General features: G+C 39.9%; 1 protein-coding gene across 1 annotated transcript; it reads right to left on the bottom strand.

Annotated features, from left to right (window-relative positions):
• Window positions 1-7,278: 7,278 nt before the first annotated feature.
• Window positions 7,279-22,934, bottom strand: slc6a1b (solute carrier family 6 member 1b). The gene is made up of 15 exons (XM_023426825.2): window positions 22,544-22,934; window positions 20,635-21,082; window positions 20,198-20,329; window positions 19,826-19,926; window positions 19,187-19,296; window positions 18,586-18,718; window positions 17,504-17,638; window positions 16,607-16,710; window positions 15,928-16,052; window positions 15,379-15,491; window positions 14,929-15,060; window positions 12,479-12,581; window positions 12,246-12,346; window positions 11,675-11,842; window positions 7,279-9,944 (listed from the first exon to the last, which is right to left on the bottom strand). The coding sequence occupies exons 2-15, from the start codon at window positions 20,876-20,878 to the stop codon at window positions 9,831-9,833; spliced, it is 1,815 nt and encodes a 604-aa protein (XP_023282593.1). The 5' UTR covers window positions 20,879-21,082; window positions 22,544-22,934; the 3' UTR covers window positions 7,279-9,830.
• Between the last annotated feature and the right edge of the window lie 253 nt (window positions 22,935-23,187).

The following is a 23,187-nucleotide window of genomic DNA, read 5'->3' as shown; positions in this document are numbered from 1 at the left end:
CTGTAACAGAACTCATAGATTTTTCCATCTGTATTATATATAGACTGTTTCACGCCTTGGTAGTTTGATAATACCGAGTGATGGGCTTGCATCTGAACTGTCATGGAAGTAATTATACTGTAAATAACGTTTGTCTGTGTATGTATGTGTGTTTGTGGGTGTCAGAGGGCTTGACAGCCGAGGGCAGGCAGGCATGACATCAGATTTCTTCTTCTCTGCATAAGCAGCATTAGGGAGAGAGAGAGAGAGGGAGAGGGAGAGAGACTGGGGGGTGTTGACACATGATGCATCCTTGGTTGGTTGTTGTGTTCCTGAGCAATGAATCGTTGCACCGTAGAGGACATTTATTCAAGGATAGTTTTTTTTAGCATCTTTATTTTATTCCTAAAATGGGGTTTGTATACTGGGATATACGGATATTTAAATTTGAGGTGTCTCAGTTTGAATGGTAAATATTAATTGGGGGATTGGCTCAAGCATTGTAGTCATGTGACTTGCTGCCCAGAGTCAGGAACAAATGTACATTAGTATCCATGCTAGCATTGTAGCTATAGGGGTGGACTTTTATCCAGGCATCCAGGTAAAGGCATCCCGATGCCCAGAGACTGAATTTGATTGACTATTTTTACTCTCAAGAGGAATTCTAATGACTTCGATGCTCCCTTAACCTTTCATCCAGTGCCATCATCAGGTCAAATATTTAATTTGTCTGATACTTTTTGGTTTTAAATACCTGCAAAACTAATACCGTTCTCATTAGCCTCAGCTGTACTTCGTGTTTAGTGCTAGTATGCTAACACTCTATGGTAAGGGCTAAACATCAGTATGTTTTTGCATTGCCACTTAGAGCATGTTGGCATGCAGCTGTGCAGAGCCTGGAGACTCTTGTTAATTTACAGCCAAAAAAATTGTTTAAGCTTAACTTGAAATATTGTGTTACTTATTCTTAAATGTTCTTCTTACTTATTCTTAAAATGTATTCTTCTGAATGAATTCCAAGTTTTCTCAGTAGCCACCAAAATGCAGAGGCTCTATTAGATTCAGAGATAAAACCCTTTTTTGCCGCATCAGTTCTACATGTATGTCACTTCAGATAAATATTACATCATGTTCCAACCCTTGTATCATACTGTGAAGTGATGTTGTAACCTTTCACAAAAGCAAACGCATGTGAATCACTTGTGATGATAGATTTCACAGTGTTCCCACGGCGACGACTGTGGCTAGATCTGAAACAAGCTGCTTTCTTTTTTTCATGGTATTGGACTATTCGCTCCTCTCTTTTTGCGCCATCCTGAACAGACATACTTGTGATGCAGTTTTTGCCTTTTCAGTCAGTCAGGTAGTACTCTTCAGAAAACGGTGTCAAGTACATGATGTTTCTGGAGAGACATGAGACCATTAGTAACCTGGCTGAGTTAGAGAGCACTGAGCTGATGAGGTGATGGTTCTTGACAGCAAATGGAATGGTAATTAAACCTTCTTCAATAATAAGATTTCAGAGTAATTCACAACCTCTTGCGTCTGCTCATATTTAGCACATCTCCTTCGCAATTGGAATAAACTGTATGTTTCCTTCATACTATGCTTCCTCTTGTGCCATTTTGTTTTCTCCCCTTCATTGTAGAAGAAGATGCCACAAAGGGGGCTGCCTCTGAGACGCACCGCACCACCGCACTGCTGGTACATTTGGTGATAAATGTGGCGTGGCAAAAGGCCCCAGAGACTGGAAGACATGGGATGGGTTCATTGGTTCAGGCTATGGCATGGTGAGAAGAGAAGAGAGAGAGAGTGAGAGAAGAGAAGAGAAGAGAAGAGAAGAGAAGAGAAGAGATACGTGGGGAAGAGGCTGTAGAGACTTAGTAAGGAGAGGAAGAGAGCAAAGAGAATGAGTGTTGCGCTCTGTTTGGGGCTCTTTACTCTTTTGTGCAAGGAGAAAGGAGCCGTTTCCAGCTGGAAGTCACGCTCCCTGTTTTGTCACACAGACCTCCTCTGTCTCCATTCATCACTAAAACACAGAGAGGGTCTGAAGACACCATTTGATTCAAGCCTCATACTGCGGCTTACCTGCAAATATGCATCGCTCATACAAAATTATCCCTGTATAAATAGTTGTTGCAATCCTGGTATTACTTTTCTCATTCATTTACATTTTCTCATTCCCAGTTTTTTTACTTTATGCGGACATGCTGTCATTTGCTGTTAAGTAGGTCTGTCAGATCCCACATTATAAAAGGGCTGCCTCATTTTTTCCTCACCTTTGACTATGCTAAAAGCTTGCGTTGATTGAACAATGTGTAATACTCTTCTGGGGCCAGTGTTTGGTCTGTGAGACTTGCCGTGTCATCCTTAGCTGTGCTGTAAGACGAACAAAATAGTTTGCCATCAGATGATTAATTATTAGCATGATTGGTGGAGTGCAACAGCTACTCTCAGATATTTGTACTTACAAGTCAAATCGTCTGTCATGCAAAAGGTATAAAACAGCATGGAGCTACTGGGCTGGTTGTTGGCTATAGCTAAGAGAGTACATGCAAATTTTAGTGCCTTGCTCTGCATGTTAAAAGATGCCGCGTCAGATCATAGAACCTGGGTTGAAATGCATAACCTTTGATTTATCTTGCCAGTGTACAACAAGCATGCTAAATGCACACTGGCTCCATTTTATATAGCATATGGAGGAGAATGGCTTCCTTATGTTTGTTAGTCTGTAACTTTGATGTTTATTGCATTTCAACGTGGGTCCAAGTTAATCCTGATGACAATGTGATTTGTGTGTAATTTAAATTTGATTCCAGTCACCCAATAGATACGACTGATGTTTTTTTTTAATAGAATTTTAGTTACATCAAATGGGTGAAAATGCCCTTTGGCCTGCTGTAATCACAGTGGGCTTCGGGTCACAGCACTGCTGAAGTCCAGCGGTCACCAGTGAGGCTGCACTGTAATATGGCAACACAAGATAATCAAAACATTTATTGATTTCAATTAAGTCTGTATTGTGTGAAGGAGTGAATGGAGGTTAAAGTTAAATGAATGTCTTCAAACCCATATTCTCTGTTACATTGTACACCGGTGGATGGGAATGGCAGCAGTAATGGTCTGTTTGTACTCCAATGGTGAATACAAATTGTGTATCACTGCAACGCCATTTAAGATGGGACAAATATACATCACTACCCTGTGTTGTAGGGGGAGCGTGTTTGTGTTTGTGTGTGTGTGTGTGTGTGTGTGTGTGTGTGTGTGTGTGTGTGTGTTTGTGTGTGTGTGTTTGTGTGTGTTTGTGTGTGTGTGTGTGTAGTTCAGGCAGGGCTTGGCAGGGTATGACATGCAGGCAATTAAAACTGTTCATTAATGCTTTGTTAGACAACACTCCAGCTAATCCCATCATATGGCAGGCAGTGATAAGAGCATTTGCTCCTCTCACTGCCTCTCTGTCTGTCAGTCTGCTGGGAGCAGATATGCTATCAGTAGCCTGTTGTAAAGGTGAACAGAGGGAAAACCATGAAGGCTCACTAATATTCTGATTCAGCTTTGGTCAGCTGGAGAAAAAGGGATCCTAGGTGAAGGAAAGGCTTGGCGGTGTACACTACATAGCCCTTAAATGTTAAGGTTCTGTGTAATTGCTGCTCCAAAATAATTCTTCCAAATTAAATAACGAATGATATAAAGTGTATTTTGTCTGTGCCTTTAAGAACAACACATAGAAGCGTTTTGAGATCTAACACTCCAGTCAGCAGGTCATTTATCTGTGCCCTCCAAAACCATTACATTAAATATATCAGTTTTAGACATGTTTGGTTAGGTTTAGGTACAAAACCAACATGGTTATATTTTTATGGAAAATCATGGTTTGGGTTAAAAATCTGCTTCGTTAATACATTAATATGGCTTAAAATCACTTTTTCGTTAAGGTTAGGGTACCTTCATGGTCATTGTTGCAATAACAACCACACGATTAAGGTTAGATAACAAGTATGGTCATGATTATATAAAAAAACAAAAAACAAAACTGTTGGCTAGAAAACAGGAAACAAACAATGCTCACCCATGTTGAAGACTAATCCATGAAGTGCTTTAACCACAGTCAGTAAAATCTTTCAACACATATAACTGTCTGGTAACCAGTGAAGAGATATTGCTAACCAGATATTGTTATTACTACACTTATTATTTTTTTATTATAAAATGATGTGTCAGTGTTTTCGATTGGCTGGGGTTTTCCTCCTCAAACTTCCACTAGTATGACTATCCAATATCATATGCTGTCTCCTATTGCGAATTCAATTGCATAACCTCACTGCATCTTTCACATGAAACAACCCTGGAAAAATACAGCCTTGAGTAAATTTTTTCTGTCTTTTAAAAATAAGTATTTATACTTTTATTTGCTCCACCGTGCTGCGCATGTCGGTGCCCAGTGATTGTGATGCGATTGGAGAGTGTGCATGCTACTGGGAGCCTTGGCCAAGCTGGCGGGGGGGAGGAACAGATTACCATTTCCACAGTGTGTGTGTGTGTGTGTGTGTGTTGTTGGGGCCCCGGAGCTGACTTCTGAGCTGCTTCTATACCTCTGCTAGACTAGAGCTGTCAGAGCTGCTCCGCTCATGTCTGTGTCATCACCACGACTAACACTTGCACTCCTGCCGCATAGTCAGATGAGCAGACACATACTTATGTATGTGTGCATATATATATACGCATACTCATGAGGACACGCTGACTCACTTGCGCGCATGCACACAGACTCCAGACCATACAGTCATCACTAGTACAACTGAGGGTCTGACCAGGTATAAAATCACCCTCTCTCCTCCGATCAAGATTTCTCTCTCTCAATCCCACACACACACACACACACACACACACACACACACACACACACACACACACACACACACACACACACAGGCACACAGACGTACAAACATACAGACACACCTTTCGCTATTCAATAACTTTCACCAGTGGTTTTCCATGTTTAGGCTATACATTTTTTTCTTTAAAAACAAAGAGATCCTGACATACAAACAGCAGAGAAACATGATAGGCAAGGTTGCCATCTTTTTTTTTTTTTTTATCTCAATCTCAATATTCTCACTGTTTGTTGTGCCACCAAAGAGTAATTTAAAATATCCCAATTTTTTTTGGTATTTTTGCCTTCAGGATGACACCGAGGCCCATGGAAATATATTTTATCTGGACACAGTGTTATTTGATGAAAGCTGTCATACATCAGATGATCAGAAATCAATGAAAAATGATTACGCTTACAACTGTACTAGAACTCCTTTGCACTTGTACTTGATAGCTAGGTTTACAGATTTACTAATCAGTTCATGTTATGTTCCCCCCATGAACCGAAGTGCCTCGCAGTGAAAGAGCCATACAGTGACTGGTGCCTGGCCAATGTGTAGAACTGAGCCTTGCACCAGCACCAGTGCTCACCAGATATGTGGTCTGAGCAAGAACTGTGCCTCAATATGCTTTAGCATATTCAAGAATCCACATAATATCTGATGCTTAGCACTGTGTCTAATGCAGTGTTTTGAGGGATGTTACTATCAGCACTACCCAATCTCTGCTGTGCTGAGCTTGTATCCGCTTGCAAGGAATGATGATGTCACAGCCCATATACCAATTATAAACTCTATACATATTCTGCCTTTCACATGATAATGTGTGCCATGTGATTAGGCAGACTGAAATGGAGCACAGCTTGTCAGTGCTAGTTCAGGCAGATAGCTGGAGTTTGCTGCTACTCTCACGTGACACTCAGTACTTGCTTCATTATACTGTGTATCTAATGCGCCCTCTGTATGGGACATGTACTTAAGCTGTCAGTGCTCTGTTCAGTCTCTTGATTTGCCATGCTTTCTACTGCGTTGCTTAACTGAAAACTGTTGCAATCACACGATGCCAATGCTACTAGAACATGATACTTCTTTTCAGACAGCATTTACCCAGCTTTGCTTCAAACCCAGCATCTGCCTTTTGCATGTCTTTGTAATCTTCTCATACTTCCAATCCCCACGTAAAGACATGACTGTCGGACACTCTGTTTTAGAAACTTAAAAAGAATTGTCGGGCACAGTCTTCTGCAGCTTTGTGGTTGGAGAGGGGATTTCAGATGCTGTTAGCACGTTGTTGGAAGCGTACAGGCGTCTTTAGTTTCCCTTTGGGAAATGGTATTATTGTCACTCCCCAATCACATATTCAAATCTCTTCCATTTAAGTTTTCTGAAGGGAATTGTTGCTGGAAATGGACACAAAAGACTTAAGAGACTGCTGGATGTTAATGAGGACCAACTGCAGAAAACAGTGAGACAAATCAAATCTTAAAATAGTAAACTAATAGTACACAGAACAACATAAATGACATATATATTTGACACTCTGTAGGAGATCTGACCCTGATGTGTGTGGGAAAGATTAAAAAAAAAAATATATATATATTTTTTCTTTTTTGTTTCATATGTTTGAGGCACTCTGAGGCCTTGGGGAAATTTTGTACCATCACTCCCTAATCTCTGCTAAATTGAGCTTGGTGTTTCCTTTTGGGGAGTGAATCTCAACTCTGCAAACAGTACATTCTACATTCACAACAAACACTCAGATCTGTGAAGATTAGTCTGACTGCAACTCCTAATTAGAAAAAAGAGACGAAAGTCTTACTAGACATACTGTGCAGTCCTTGAAATAAAGAAACATTCTATACTTTTTTAATCTCTGTGCATGTTGTGATGATTTTGCAGCTATTTGGAATACAACAAACATAGGCTAACTACTGCATAAGAGGAGGGAGATGGACGGTACACTGTGACTGGGAGGGATTGGCTGTCAGCCAGAGCAGCTATAGTGTCTATGCTGGCGCAGCTCTCAGTGCAGGTGTCACAAGGATCCTGTTGTGGAATGAACCATTTTGTCCAAAACTATCAGCTAAGTTTACTGAGAGCATCTCTTGCGGTGGTGGAGCTAACAGCGTATTCATTTTCTACTTACGTAATGAATCGAGCATTAGCATAACGTCGAGTAGGTCAGTGTCACGCACAACCATCTCACTCAACAATGAATTAAGCATGTTTGAAGAGCAGCGCCATACCTTTTAAGTCAGCACTTGTAGCTTTTCAAAGTCACAACCATTTAACACATAAAATTCTGTTTTTTAACTTTTTACAATTCGATGGAATTAATGTAAAATCGTTTCTTGTATGTTTTAATATTTGAATGCACAGAAACCCCTTACTCATCTATCAGAAAGATCACATTAAACAGACATTATAATCTATAGGTCTTTACTTATTTTTGCAGATAACATATATTGCAATCATGCTTTTTCATATAACACCATCTAAAGACATTTATTATATTTTTTTTTTTACATAGAATATTTTACATTAGGCCCATGAAACAGCTAGAAATATACAAAACAATATTCTCTGACTAGACATTTCTATAACATTATTATTATTATTATCATCTTTATTATTACTCTATTCTGTTATTGTAATTATAATTTTTACATTTGAGAGAGATATGTGCTTTAGTTTCTGAGATAATATTATTGCAGAAAACAGCAAATAATATCACATTTTTTTTGTTCAACATTTAGACAAAAGAAAAGAAAAACTCAGGTTGTACGGACATTCACAGATACATGTATTACACAGTCCAGTTTACAACATCATTCAAGAGAGAAAACTGCAGTATGGTAACTTTATACAAAATTCACGGAACCCTTTGTCATTGCACATTTTAATTCACATATCTTTAAAGAAAAAAAAAAAACATAAATAAAAGAAAAGAAACGGGACTGATTCAACCTGATTCCTGTCGCATGTAGCTGCCACAGAAGCAAATTTTCTTAATCTTTCTTCATAGTAATACAGTGATATCTGTGGTCAGTCACAAAGTCAGCTTCTACAGTTTTATTTTTATATTGCTGAACAAACTTGATATGTAATAATAGGTTTTCCTTTACCCTATGAAAAGGAGTAGTTTCGGTGGTGTTGGCCTATATAGCATGTGGCTATGTCCTGTTGTGTTAACAGTGCTTGTGCCAGCTTTGTCCTCTGACTGAGCCAAAGTTTCTCTCTCCGAGTCTGATATTGGAAATCTGCACTTGCCACAGGGTAGAAACGCGCTATGGCTTCTACTACAATGACTGAGTGAAGGCCATCACAGTTCATTTACACTGAAAACAATGTGATGCTAGCTGAATAGCACCCAGAGGAGAGGTAATTTGGATCAGCTTTTTCGAGTGTGTCTCAGGTATGTTTATTTAATCTGATTCATGTGTTCATGTTTTGTTGCTGCTCGACATAGCATGTTGGATAACTAGGAGAGAGTGGCAGAAATTTGACAATAGTTGCATTTTTTTTTTTTTTTTTAAATATAGCATTAATTGTTTCAGTGTATAATGGTAGTATCTGAGAGAATTTGGTCACGTCCACCTTTGTTCCTGAGGAGTGGGTTACTAAACAGATATACAAGTAAACGGTTCCAGTTGGAATAGTGGTAGCTATCATAGAAATCCATCATACAGTCTCCAATGCAGCAGTCACTGCAACTTACTCATTCACAGTTTAACATTATGGATCTGAATTAGCATTGGCTTATTGCAACACAACACTTTCTTTCCACTTAACTGGTTGTTAGGAGAAGGAAAATCTACATTTTACAAATAATCCCCCTCAGCCAGAAATATTGTACACGCAGTGCAAATGTGGGATTTCTGTAATGGCTACACCTTTGTTGTTAAAGGTGGTAGTTTACAGATCCAAATTGTGCTTGTAGGCGGATGCTGTTTTTACTACCCTGATGCTCTATAGTGAGACAAAAGGAGGGGGGGTGCTTGATTTAATCCAGATATAGTCAGCGGGTCAAATGGCTGCACCAAACTTTCAAACTTGAGTATGATTTTGGTCCTTCTCACTCTCACATATAGAAAACGACCTAAAAATGATCCTACAAAAAAGATTCAGACAACATACAAAGTTATTGTTCTTTAGAAAACAAAGAAACAATTATAACAGTCTCTTGCTATGTAATCCTATGTAAGTTATTTTTGCTGTGGTCACAGGTTTCAATCGAGTCAAAAGAAGTTGGACGCTTCAAATTCCATGCTTTACTTGTGCTTTTCAAAGGTAGCCCCAGACATGGGTGGTAAACATTTCAGGCGAACTGCAGGATCCTGCAAGGGAGTGATAGTCTGACTAAAATATATTTTACACATACAAGCAGATTTGGCCTTACCTGTTGCACATTCCCATATTGTCTTTGCCTTGAATTGGTCAATATTCAATTTTCATTTTACAAACTTTCAAATTGCATTTTTTTTCCCTACTACACTGCATTCATTTTAATGTATTTATTTCATGTACAAGCAAAATGCATTTAACCAATATTTTTCTTTGTACAGTAATTGTAGTTTAGTAGATTAATTAATATCTTCAAAGTAGCACAATACCTACTATTGAATCAACGTGGGCCTCCAAATTTAAATTATATATTCAATATACAGTAATTTCCTAAGTCACGTTTCCTTTTCTATAATGACTAACTTTTTTGCATAATGAAATTCATAATATCACAACAACTTTGCTGGGTAGTTTGTTTTTCCTTTTAAGTTTTATAACTCTGTATTATACAAATAAACAAACAGAAAAACCCCTAAAAATAACTGTGTAATCAGGTTGGTCTCACGTGTCCCCAGGAGGTAGGTGAATAAAAGCAGACATGGAAGTCTGGTGGTCGTTCCCAACCTTGATTACGTTTCTTCTGTAACGGAGCGCCAGTCTGGCTGTCGAGACGGAGGCAGGCGGAGGTTTCTAGATGTAGGCTTCCTCATTAGCAGGGTTCTGGTTCTGGTTTTCTGTCTGCTGGTCCGGGCCATTTTCCTGAGCCTTCATCAGTACCACAGGCTTGATCATCATCCGCAGACGCTGAGGGGGAAAAACACAGAGGGGAGAAGTAACACTACTGATACCACACAGCTGAAAATGAAATTACAATGAGACACAGCTCAAAGTTTGTGATCAAACCCATAAGCTGAAACAAAACACACCAGCTACACAGCTGTGAGCTGGATGAATGTGTAGCCTCAGGCTCTAAAGTGTGTAAACATCCTTCTACAAGATACAAAGACATTTATAGATTTCCCCACATGTGATATACGGATATGGCTGAGAAAGGAAAATAAAAGCCATTATTTATGACATTAACAAATGTTTCATGGGCCAAAGTTCCTGAGCCCACACATCTAAATCTGAACATTTCAAACTTGTTGTTCTCAACTATGGATAGCTTTGGACCCGGGCTCCTTTGGTGTCGTAGGCATTTACATGGAGTGTTTGTGAAACTAAGCGTCAGCCTGGGTGCAGAGCACTAATCAGCCGGCTGATTGCTACAATTAGACAATCAGCCATCAGATGGTACTGCAGGATGTGACACCTGCACATCGCCTCTCACAGCCTCTGCTGCACTGTCTGCAATTATGGCCCATTTATTCTGTCAGTGGTGGCTATGAAGCTATATCTGTCACCAGGAGCCGTATAGATGTAAGGTTATTATTCTACGCATTGTGGATGACTGCAAATCAAAAAGCTCTTAATGTAGATGGCATGCCGGAAAAGGTATTATCTGACATTGATTAGGATCATCAGATCAATAAGAAAATGCAGTGCACCTTTCATACAAATGAACGTAATTCACTGAGAACTCTGGTTGTTATAGCAAAAAGGCATCTAAAATTGTTTAAGAGAACTAATTAGAAACTCTATTTTACTAATCCTTTTATCACCGCTCTACTCTTCATGGCAATTTGTCCCGTCTTTACCCAGCATGCCTGTTTGCTCATTACAAAACCATTGAATCACAGTGCCTCAGTGCAGTTTTAATGCACAGAACAAGATTACATTGGGAGAAGCGGACACATTTTCACATCCAGTGTGAAGTGTAAATTACATATCAGGTACTACTTCAATCGCCAGCCATATGTCAATGTTGTAAATGTAAGTGAAGATGATATAAATTCTGGATCAGTATATTTTGGTAAACATATTTGAGACTGTTCGTAAAAAAATAAAAATAAAATCTACACGGTTGACCTTAAATGTTAATTTAAGCTTCCCATCGTAGTTAAAACCGATCTTTTCTATAAAATCCTCAGGGCTTGTGTATCACATTTATATTACATTATCCTCACACCACATCAGCACCCGTTTAATACACCACTGTGCTCCTGTGTTGGATTGGTCTGCCATCCAGTATGTAATAATATTTCTGAGTGAAAAAAAAAAAAAAATCTTGCATACCAAGTAATCCACTTGAAACTCTTAACACAGAGCCTGCCTCGCTGCCGACTGCAGATTAAAATTCAAACTAGCTAATAGATGTGTGAAATGCTCAGAGCCGGGTACAGTGATGCATATATTCTGTGAAATCTGTGGCTATATATCCGCAGTACACCAACCGAGTGTAATAATATTTTCTCTGTGTGTATCTATACATATTATCTGTACGTTTTCTACTTGTTATAAGCATTTACCTACCCTATTTGCTGTCTTTATAAGGAAAACAACTAAATTCTGTGCATTGTAGAGCAAGTATTCCTTGCTTCTGATGTCTAATGACCACTGCATCAACTGTTAGACAGAACCCACATTGATCTTACCTCTTTGTATGTGCCTTTGAGTGTGAGGAACATGTAGCCCATGTAGCCAGGGATGAGCAACATGGAGGAAAGGGCCATGCACCAGCCGACCCCCTGACCCCAGGCTGGGAACACATAGTCACCCATGGTGAGGGGAACCATCTGCACTGCACTAAACAAGAAGACTCCCTGTACGAGAAAGGGACAGGATACATAGATCTCAGTCGGCATCATCATCATCATCATCATCATCATCATCATCAATGCATGTACATGCAGCCCTTGTTTTGACATTTTGGTTTCCAAATTCTGAGCTCCAGAGAAATGAAGAAATGCTACAATAACACTTCAGATTTTAGTTTTAAATCATCTTTGGCCACAGCAGGCAATCTTTTTCCACTGCTTTAGGTTGTGTGCACTTGGCCATCAAACTAAAGTGACAGGGAAACCATGGCATAGTGTTGCAGCCTTTCTCAGTATTACATTATACCTTCAGCTGGGCACTCAAAAGTAAATATTGTCCTTGATGGGGTGTTATTTTCCCTGTACGTTGTTGGTTAAATCCTGCATGTTACCCACAGATAACACTTACAGCCACAATGAGCGGAGTGAAAACCACCCAGCAGGCCTTCCACCACAGACAGGGCCTGTAGCCAACCATTTCCTCAATGTTGTCATAGAATTTGTTCGCACCTGGAACAAAACATAAAGCCAAGTGAGCATTGTTTCTCTATATTGTTGTGTAAACAATTCATTATGTTTCAGGCCAGAAATGTTAAGATGACAAAATTCCCTTGAGATTAATGAGACATAAGCGTGGCTCACCATAGAACCATGAAATTGAGATGCACTCAAAGAAGACCAGGAATAGCAGGCACATTCCACTAGCTGAGTAGTAGTCAAATAGCTTGAACACGTAGAGTCCACCCTGTAGGGAGAAAGACGAGGAAAACAAGAGGAGGCAATGAGACAGATGAAGGAGAAGGGATAAAAACATAAAAGACGCAATTATAGTGTTGGACGTACAGGACAGTACTAAACTGGTCAAGTGGAATAACATTGAGGGCGAGAGCACCAGCGGCTGTGGCTGGTGCGTGTTAGTGACGTCTCATTGGTGAGGACAGAATTGGTGCTAAGGCCTCCTTGTGGAAACTGCATCGCTGCGATAGTGCGGTGCAGACAGGACCAATGTAGATCAAACGTCTCCTTGAAAGCACTGTGTGTCTGTCCGCAATCTGACAAATACGGGGATCCAGCTCAAAGAGACCTGCTGCAGTTCGTCCGCTCGTACTCTGTGAACCTTGATATACTTTCATACAGCCCGCAGCAGCGATTAGGGTAACTGCCTCACTCTAACAGGGCTGTGCATGTGGCATGATGGGAATCCAGTGTGGCAGAAGTAGAGGGACAATTCAGAGTCTTCAAGTGTCATAGGCAGACGTGACCTTGGCCTGCAGTGATTTCTTCATTTTAAGCTCCCAAGTAGATCAGAAGTCAGAAGCTACTTTTTGCTGACTTTTGGTTACTTCACGTTTTTTATTTTTATTTTTTATTCTTACTTTTGTTTCTGATTTCCATAAAACTACTGCTGTACATTGGTTAGCAGTTGCTATAATTTCATAAAGCAGTGGTTTTAAAAAAAATAATGACGAAAGTATTTAAACGTCTCTTTTGTCATGTTGGGCTATAGCCTGAAAGAGAGAAAAGTGTTTATAACAACCTTGTAAGACATTGTTCAGCTAGCATGTTATCTCATGTCAGGGCAGAGCTTGGACAAAAAGTTAGTAATTATTATATAAAGAACATTCATTAGTTCAGATTTTTGTTGCTCATAGTTCAGTATTGTAGATGAATATAGTAATAAGTGTATGTTTGTCTGTAACAGCAGATGATTATTGAAAGATTCAAATTAATATTTTAATAAAAAATCATCAAATAAGATTATGTTGTTAATGGCGTCATCATAGTAAAATTCTCATTAGGTACAATGATAGATGGTTCTATCAGAGACACTAATATCTTTAATTACAATCATAATTGCTTTAAAACTGACTGTAGATTGGAATAGGAATAAAATGTTATAATTTGCCTCCACCCTTAGGAAATTTGGACTTGGAGACGATTTTCATTTCTATCTTGGCTTTGAGTAATGAAAAAATAAGACTAAAAAGTCTTAGTAAGAGAAAAAGACATAATGTAGATTTTGGTATTGGTGTGGAGTGAGTCCACAATTATGAATCCTGTCCTGTTTTTTATTCTCTTCGAAACATGAATGTGCTCCACAAATTATATGGTAATCTGAGATATTTTGTCAGAAAGGGTGACATTTTGACCAGATTGTGACCCAAGAGGAATTCTTAGGGAGTGACATTCATGGCAATCTGTCCCTCACATTGTTGTGAACTTTTTGTGGCTGGATGATGGTGCTAACAGAAGTTTCAGGTGGTCACCAACAGCATTAGGGTTCATCCTCTGTGGATCATGTACATGTAAAGGAAATTGTATGTAAATACAGCCCTCAGAGATACCATGTCATGGATGTCAAAGTGTTGGTCAAGGATATGTTTTTGCCTGATAGTGGCACTAGACAATAGCTCAGGTGGTCATCAGAATCATTAATAGTGACGGCACCACTAATAAAAGAAACTATACTTCATGGCAGTCTGGCCTGTAGGTCAGAGACATCTTGCTCTGAACCAAAGTGACCAGCTGGACAGACAAACCGTTCTTTGTCCCGGCAGCCAACGGGAAAATAAGTGAAATGGAATCATGGTTGAAAATCCGTTTCATGCTGTTGTATTGCTGCAGTCTGAAACATGATGCTAGATGACCTGTACCACTCTCAGAGGGATTCTGACCCCTTGACCTTTAAACTCAGACACTCTTTGGATTGCACATAACCACCACTTTGTGAGCTGAGTCAATGAACCAACTGAGTTAATGGTCTTGCATGTTAGTATCCAAAGTCAGCCTTGTGAAATATGAAATAACAAATGCCTCGTAATACACGCAAAATAGATGTTTTTTAGACTTATGAGGACTTATGCAGTGTTTGTACTAGATCCTGCCAATATTATAAAAGCATGACAAAGCCCCAAAGAGATACTCGTGTGGTTCTTGATAAACTTACGAAATGTAGACACACTGTTCTGTATATGGCAATATATATCAATCTTATCAGTCAGTCAGAGGGTGTTGTGAGGGTTCTTGAACCAACTACTCAGTGACGTGTCCGATACTCAGCAGATTATCCAGTAAGAAAAGAGTGTTTTTACCTGTGTGATGTTGGACAGTCCAATAATGTAAGAAACAAGGCAGACGCATGCAATGAAGATCTCTCTGCGGTTTCGGAGAACCTGAGGGAATTCATCAACCAGTGCAGTGATGAAGCCTTCCACCGTGCAGAACTGAAGAGATTGCAGAGTCATGTTGAAACTGTGTTATGTAATACACTTGTCACAATATAAACATTAGGTCAGTTGCTAAGGTTTAGAACGCGCATGAAAAGAGTAATAGCAAGACAAAATTAAACTATACTTATAGTGATGTGTTTATATGGCAATGACACATTATGAAGGTTTCCAAACAGGAGTCATAGAGCCTCAAACATGACATTTACTTGTCAGAGTATTTCCTTGGCAGAGGCTGGTACATGATCATTTTTGATATATTTGTGGTTCAAAATCCACAACTGAGACCATTTTATTTTTTTTCTTTATTTTTACCTGGCTGTCGATTCCCAGCATCAACAGCATGGAGAAAAAGAGGATGGCCCAGAGAGGAGAGACGGGCAGCTGGGTGACAGCCTCAGGATAAGCCAAGAACGCCAGGCCAGGTCCTGATAAAGGACAAATATGGCAGACATTGTGACTAGTTTTTAAAATGGGTTATTAATAAATGATGAGGCAAAAAATGAAAGTTTCAGTTCATGTAAAAATGTGTTGTATATGTTTTTAACATACCTAGGTATAATTAAAGTGAAATAATTGCAATTCTGGATAACACGAGAAGAAACTATGTCCTTGGGAGAAAAGTGCTGAAACTTAAACTTGAGCATTTACAAAGGATAGAGAGTATTACAAAATCACTTAGCAATTTTTCATTTCTAATAAGCCCAAAAACCAGAACTGACAAATAGTGACAAGATAAAACCTTTCCTTTCTGACTGACAAACAACACATCTAGCAAAATCAAGGGCTAATTTCTGGACAATTGCAAATAGCTCTTGCCTGTGCCTATTGTCACTATCGAGTTTCAGCATTGATTGCAATTACCTGAGGCTGCCACATCAGCGATGGGTCTCTTTGTTACATTGGCCATGAATCCCACGATGGAGAAGATGACAAAGCCAGCGAACATGCTGGTGAAGGAGTTGATGCAGCAGACAATGACAGAATCTCTGTAGGGGAGAGACAAAGCACAAGGCAGCCATTGTCACGCCTATATCAATTCCTTATCAACCCGTCACACATTGTCGAGAGGCGTGGGGGGAAGGGACGGTAAAAAGCCATTTTGCATCCTGCAGCAGCACAGCAGCTGAATACATTTATACTGACCTGTTCTTTTAAAATGGCAGTGAGATTCGACAGTTTCAAAATAGTTGGAGCCATAAATGTATGTACAATAGTTGGGCTGCTGACCAGGTACAGTTACACATTACAGTGTGACACTGATTGAGCCAAACCTAAGTATGTGCCTATGAGTGTCAAACAGGGGGTAGAGCCAAAAAAAAGAAACAAGCTGAATCGAGCTGGAGGCTCAAATAGTCCCAAAATAGATGTTAGAGCAGGCACTATGTTGCCAGGAAACCAAAAATAATCCCAGGAAGAGACGTCTGCACAGTCACCTTGTGTCTGGACTGATTTTTAAGAAACAGTAAAAATGTCCTCTTAACAAGATATTTAATTCAAGTGGTAAATGAACCTGAAGTGCACCACACTGTGTATCACCTACCTGTAGACGTTGTTGTTGAAGGTATTGTAGCTGCCGAGAGCAATCAGAGAGCCCAATCCCAGTCCGTAGGAAAAGAAGATCTGAGTGGCAGCGTCCAGCCACACCTGGCACACAGAGATTAGAAAAGACGGTAAAAGAAAGAGGCGGTGCAGACACAAGCTCAAGTAACGTCGATGCTGAATAGGTACTTGTAAAAATTATTTTATCTTACTGGTGATATAAGCTCATTTTAAGTCTATTTGTCTGGTTAGACTGATCAAGCCATGTGCATATGTCTCTTACAGATCTTTGACGAGATAGCACAATCTGGGGATTGTTACAGGAAGTCGTAACACCTCAGTTCTGTCTTGTTTCACCTAGTCCTGATCCACTCTGATCCCAGTACATGTTCCCATATTGATCTGGCCTCATCTCATGTACTACTTGAATTGGCACGATGTCACTAATTCATGTATTTACAGAAAAAAAAAACAGCATCATCTAGGAATCATTCATATGAATAGGGTTTCCTTTATCTGGACATAGAAGCATCATCCTAAATACACTTCAGCCTATCAACAGCTACTTGAGACACAGTAAACGTTACAATTTGCTTCCATCAGATATAAAACAAAAATACAAATGTACATATCCGTCAGAGAGACTCAACTCTTTATAAGTTTGTTGCTGGAAAATACACTAATGTTTTTATGACATCCTCTCTAGTATTTGCTGGCTATGCAGTTAACAGTGATTGTTACAAACATTATCTGTCAGTGTTGATTGTGCACTTATTCAGCATGTGTTTGTATAAGTCAATGCTCTGCACATCTGGTGGTTACTAAAGAGCTTTATGTATTCCTGAACAAAAACAGCTGGGCCTGCAGAAGGAGAGGGCAGATGAAGGAGAGATCATACCTCAGACTCCTTAAGTTTGTCAAAGTTCGGCGTGATGTAGAAGAGGATCCCATCAATTGCACCCGGTAGACTGATGCCACGACAGAACAGGATGAACAGCATGAAGTAAGGGTATGTGGCTGAGAAGTACACCACCTGTAGGGCACACAGTGATAAAGCCATAAGTTTTGAAACCACACAGCTCTCAAGCAGTATTGTACTTAAAACATTTGCCATGCGAGGCAACAAAACTGTTAGAGGAAGAGAAAAAAGTGAAGTTGTTCAACTCAACACTGAGCAGTGTTACTGTGGCACCATCCCCACAGCACAGCACAGTGACCTAGTCAGCCACTCCCCTGAGGCACCATGACCCCAGAACGGTTGGGTTCAGCACGCTCCCAGCGCGCTATTTCCCTCTATATGAACTAATTTCCCACTGTGCCATCAACATCAACACATTTCAGATCATTCATGATGAAATCTACAGAGTAGGAAGTGAGCTAGCAGAGAGTCGGTCATTGACACTTTTCAACATATAAAAAAAATAGAGCAACAAAGTGAATAAAAGCAAAGCAAACGTCGTAATTTATTATTGTGTGGCTCACCGGGCAGAGCATGGCACTACAGCAGCCAAGTTTTCCTTTGTCTTCCATTGTGGGAAATGTAGGTGCTCAAGTAGGATTAAAGGGAAATTGCATGTAAAATATTGTAGAGTTGATAGTGTACTGCATGTCCCTGTATTGTTTATCTTGTGAAGTTGTAATATAGGCACTGTAGTTGTTACTATGATTTTCAAATATTTTATGATGGTAAATCTTATTAAACTTGTATCTTGAACTTAAATTTAAGATAATCCTAAACTAATAGGAAACTAAAACAAACTAAAAATGGGTAAATAAAGATTTAAGTGAAGTTATGCAATAACAAATCCCTTTATTTGAACAATAGTCCAGCATGTCATTGTGCCAGTTCTATGACCTTGAGCAGTGACTCTGAAGTCTTGTTGAAGGATCCTACAAGTGAAATGATGCAAATTCAAATCGCAGCGGATGTAGTTTTTCCATTTTGTTGTGTTTCTGTCTTTGTCCTCTCCTTTTACTTACTTTGCCAGTCCAGCTGACTCCCTTCCAGATACAGAAATAGACGAGCACCCATGCAATAGCCAGTGTGATAGCCAGTGGGACCCTGATCTCCCCGGGCTTCTCCAGACCATCGGTCAGCTGGTGCATGTTACGTCTGCAGGGAAGGAGTAAAGTGGTCTTACTTCAACGCACAAATGCAGCCTTGATCTCATACATGCAGCACGCATTGGTGCATGCACAAATATGCATACACGTGTCTGGATATTCACAAAGAGCCATTCCATGCCTTTCTTTTTTCACCCCTAAAGCTTTTTTAAGGCACCGCAGTTAGGGGAAGTCACGCTTGCATGCACGCATGTCTACATGCGATTTTTTTATTCACTCATCAAATGTTTTTTTTCTTATAGGCTTGTTTGCGGCCAATTATTCTATGTGCACATTTTCCTGTACTAGTGATAACCTGGCGTAGATAGATAAAGGAAGGTCAGAGTCTATTTGCAAATGGCTGTATCAGCCTCTGACCCCTGATCTGATCCTTCATCATACACAGCAGGGGAGGTGACCTGTCTGTGTAGCTAAACTCTGTTCACACCAGAGAAAAAGACTCTTATGTCCAGCTTACTCCCAGAACTCCACCACAGCGCTGGTGAGGTTTCTGGTGTCTGCGATGCTGTAGTTGGTGTAGCAGCGATCTGTGTTCCAGGGATTGCCACAAGTCTGCCATGGCAGATCCTGAAAATTAAGGGGGGAGGGGGGTGGTGGAAGAAGAAGAAGAAGAAAAAATCACACAGACAGCTCTTTTTACTTGGACCACTCTCCCACCGCCAGGTCCCATTCTCTCTGGCTGTCGCGCAGCCAAGACCATGATACTCATTCGGGACATTGTGATTTCATGCTTTTCTCAGAGGAGTGAATGCCTCATCGCCAAATGCATTTATCAATACCTTGTGTAAGGCGCTAATTATGTGGGAAAGGAAGTAATAAATGTCATACTCTGTTAAGGGCTGTGTCCTGTTATATAAGAGGTGTTGGCAAATACAACCTGCCACATAACTAAAAGGTTTACTATGCAAAAATACAACCTGGGAAAAGAGAAAGAAAAACCTGTGCTTTGTTCTGATTTAAAGGGCCTCTTGTGTGGAAAAAGGACTTAAGGATTCTCCCTCCTAAATTTGTAAAAGGTATTCAAGTCCTATTACACTCAGGGCATGTTGACTGTTTTTATGAGGAGACAGCATGGATCTAAACATCAAATACTCACAGCAGTGAAGGAATTGTACAGGTAGTAAATAGCCCAGGAAATGATTACAATGTAATAGATATTGAGCCAGAAGGAGAGAACAGCAGCAGCCAGACCCACACCTGAAACAATGGGAGAGTACAGGCATGATGTTAAATTCTTTTGAAATTTGTCTTTAGATAAAACAAGAATAATTACATCTGTAAGATTTTTTTTTTATTTTTATAGTTGTTGTTAATGGGGGATAAAATAGATTTTTCTCTTAATTACATAACTATCTCAAATCCAAGAAATATATCATTTTCCTGCGTTTGTTATTGAGTCTGACCTTCATGAAGCAGCCAATTAACACAACAATTAACAGGATAACACAAAAGTGTCTTTTTTTTTTACCTTTGAACATGGGGGCCAGTTTCCACACTCCAAGCCCTCCAATAGAAGTGTACTGACCAAGAGCCGTCTCCAGAAAGAACAGGGGCATGCCAGCAAATATGAGGGTCAAAAAGTAGGGAATCAAGAAGGCCCCTGAATGAGAGGTGACATGTAAAGGTGTATAAGTGAAGGTAAATCATAAACTATTAACATTCAACATAATCCAGTTGAGATATTTGATCAAAAAAAAGGAGTATCTGGTTTCACACTGCGCCCAGATCGTCGCGCAGGCTCTCGCTTGTGCGCAATTACGCATGGCTACGATGTGGGGGCAAATACACTAAAGATTTATTTCAATTAAAAACCTCCGGGAACAAACTGTCAGGTTTTGATGTCGGAATCTTTGCACTCCTATTGGTGTGTGGATATATGGAAAATTGCCAAGAATTCCTGATTACCTCCTCCGTTTTTTCCACATAAATAAGGAAATCTCCAGACATTCCCGAGTCCGATTGCGTATCCGACACAAGACAGAAGAAAGTCAAATTTGCCACCCCACGTTTCCCTCTCGGGTATCTCCTTTTTCTTCTGCACTTTCACCACTAAGGTTTTGGGTTTGTCGTTTGGCGTGGTGCTAGGCGCGTCATTCACCGTCTCCGTTAAGACGTGTCCGTCCGAGGCTTTGGTCCCGTTGGTGGCCATGGTCACTGCGCGTGTCGAATAGTCCTGACCAGTGTAGAGGAGGGAGTTTCAGCACCGTCCAGACAGACAGACAGGCAGACAGACAGCAGCTTCTCCGTCCTGTGCGCCCAGCTCCCAGACAGCAGCCGAGTGGAGACGAATAATCGAGGCAGTGAGAGTGATTAGTGGCAGAAACCGAGGCACCTTAGCAGCGGTCCAGCCACCCTGGAAATAGAAATAAACATGTATAGAGTTAAAAAATTCACATTAAGATAAAATCAGAAGACCTCTATTAGATGAGATGATTTTACTTGAAAAAAAAAATCTGTTTCTGAATTTCAGTTAATTGAAAGTGGAATTACTTTCCCCTCATGAACAGAATAATCATTTGCTTTCTGGAAGTTAAAAAAAAAAAAAAAACAAACATCCATTTTAAGATTAAAGATATGACCAAATTGCTCATTTAAGTCGACATTGTATTGGTCTGTGCTGAAAAAAAATACCTTTTATATTGGCAATGTTTTGAATAATATTGATAAAAATGTAATTTTACAGAATTATTATGCATGCATCCATTTTAATTGTATGACATTTCTTCAGGGGTGGAGAAAGAGAGAAAGAGGAAAAAAACAATCTGCCCCACGATCCGTGAACCCCACGGGATCAAATAAAGACATCTCATGCAATAAGAATCACTTTGAAAAGCCTGGAGTGAATGCATGTTAGCAGAAATTTAGAGCCTGCTCTTGTCCTTGATTCATTACGCTCTAAATTCAATAGCCCACTTCCCACTGCTCGGGTACAAGAGGAGAGCAATTAAACACATTTAGGAGTCAGACGCGACGATCATGTCTAATGAATCACCTGGAGAGGCCAATAACTCACTGGCGTTCACAGCCTGAACTGACGCTTTCGTCTAATATCTACAGGACAGAGTCAAAATATTTAATTTTTTATTTCACTTTCCAATCAATTACTATTAATTGGAAAGCAATTAGAAGCACGATTTTATTTAAAGACACAGTTTTATCAAGGCCCTGCGTTTAAAAAAAAAGTACGTTATTTATTTCAATTTATTTTAACTTTTAAAAAAATGCAAAATAAACATCAGCTCAAATGTGACTAGCGGATGAGGCATGGAGCGCGCGCACTCTCAGCACTGTCCATCACCTCGTGTGCGTAATTGTGAGGAGAAATATGAGGCAACATGGTTACGTTCAGAGTTTTGTAGTGAATCTTTTATATATATATATATATATATATATATATATATATATATTCCGATGAGATTTTTTTCATATTTCATTAGTTGTGAATATTCCAGGTTCATTTGACTTCAAAGAGACACAACCTCAAGACAAGCTGACATCCAGTGAACAGAGAATTATGGGGATCTTCTTCACACACACACTCACGCACATACACACACACATAGATCAAACATTTATATTTGGCACATTTAAAACATGTCGTGAAGGATCAAATACGCCAATGACCCATTATTAGATAAGTCTGCTTCGCCATCAAGTGAAGTGCAGACGCACATACGCGCTCACTGCCAGATTCCGCGCATCTGCACGGTCTCTGCCAAATTCCTCCGCGGTCCTCACTTGTAATAAGTATGTCGACAAACACACATCCATCTGTAGTTTATATGAAATGCATAATGTGTAACAGAATACTTACAATAAAATCCCCTTCCTTGCCAGATTGTTTCCCCGATGGGAAAATCCAAAATTTAGAAGAAAAAAAAAAAGTTACTTCCTGGCACTTTTACAGAATAAAACCAGTGTGAAAACTTTGCATCCGACGACAGCGAGCAAATAGTATATGATCCTGAGGGGGGGTGAGGATGGCGGACAAATGCGTCTTTGAGAGCGAGGTGCTGTCCTTAAAGGAGTGGTGCTGAAAGAGAGGAGGGGAGAGAAGACGGGGAAAAGAGCTGCCGCCGTCTGAGCTGAAGCGAGCAGGGACGTAACATGGAGCGCAGGATCCTCACTCTCATCTACACAGCGTCAATGTCACCTCAAAGTCGACCCTCCCCAACTGCAACATTTCCACCACTGAGATGGCAGCGGGTTTGAGAGAGGAGCATCCTCTTGTCTCAAGGTTTTATATCCTTACTCCTGCAGATTTTTTTTTTTTTTTTTTTTTTTTACATCAGCAACTTCTCTCTCTCTCTCTGTCTCTCTCTCCCTCTCTCTGTCTCTCTCTCACTCAGAGAGAGTCTGTCTATCTCCCTCTCCCCCTTTCTGACTCACTCAAGGACCAGTTGATGCATAATAAAGATTTCTATGATGTTATTTGCCTTTGATGTAAGTTATTTCTAA

Source organism: Seriola lalandi, unplaced genomic scaffold, assembly GCF_002814215.2.
Source record: "Seriola lalandi dorsalis isolate HSWRI2012SDOR001 ecotype SW California unplaced genomic scaffold, Sedor1 jcf7180002054840, whole genome shotgun sequence".
NCBI classification, from domain to species: domain Eukaryota; kingdom Metazoa; phylum Chordata; class Actinopteri; order Carangiformes; family Carangidae; genus Seriola; species Seriola lalandi.
The sequence above is the reverse complement of the archived record's forward strand: the minus strand, read 5'-3'. Positions and strand labels throughout refer to the sequence as shown.

Coding starts and splice junctions, on each gene's coding strand:
- slc6a1b (XM_023426825.2), bottom strand. CDS start 20,878: ATGGCCACCAACGGGACCAAAGCCTCGGACGGACACGTCTTAACGGAG. Junction 16,711..17,503: donor ACAAACTTAAGGAGTCTGAG/GTATGATCTCTC, acceptor TCTGTGTGCCAG/GTGTGGCTGGACGCTGCCAC. Junction 15,061..15,378: donor TGCTGGGAATCGACAGCCAG/GTAAAAATAAAG, acceptor CAATCTCTTCAG/TTCTGCACGGTGGAAGGCTT.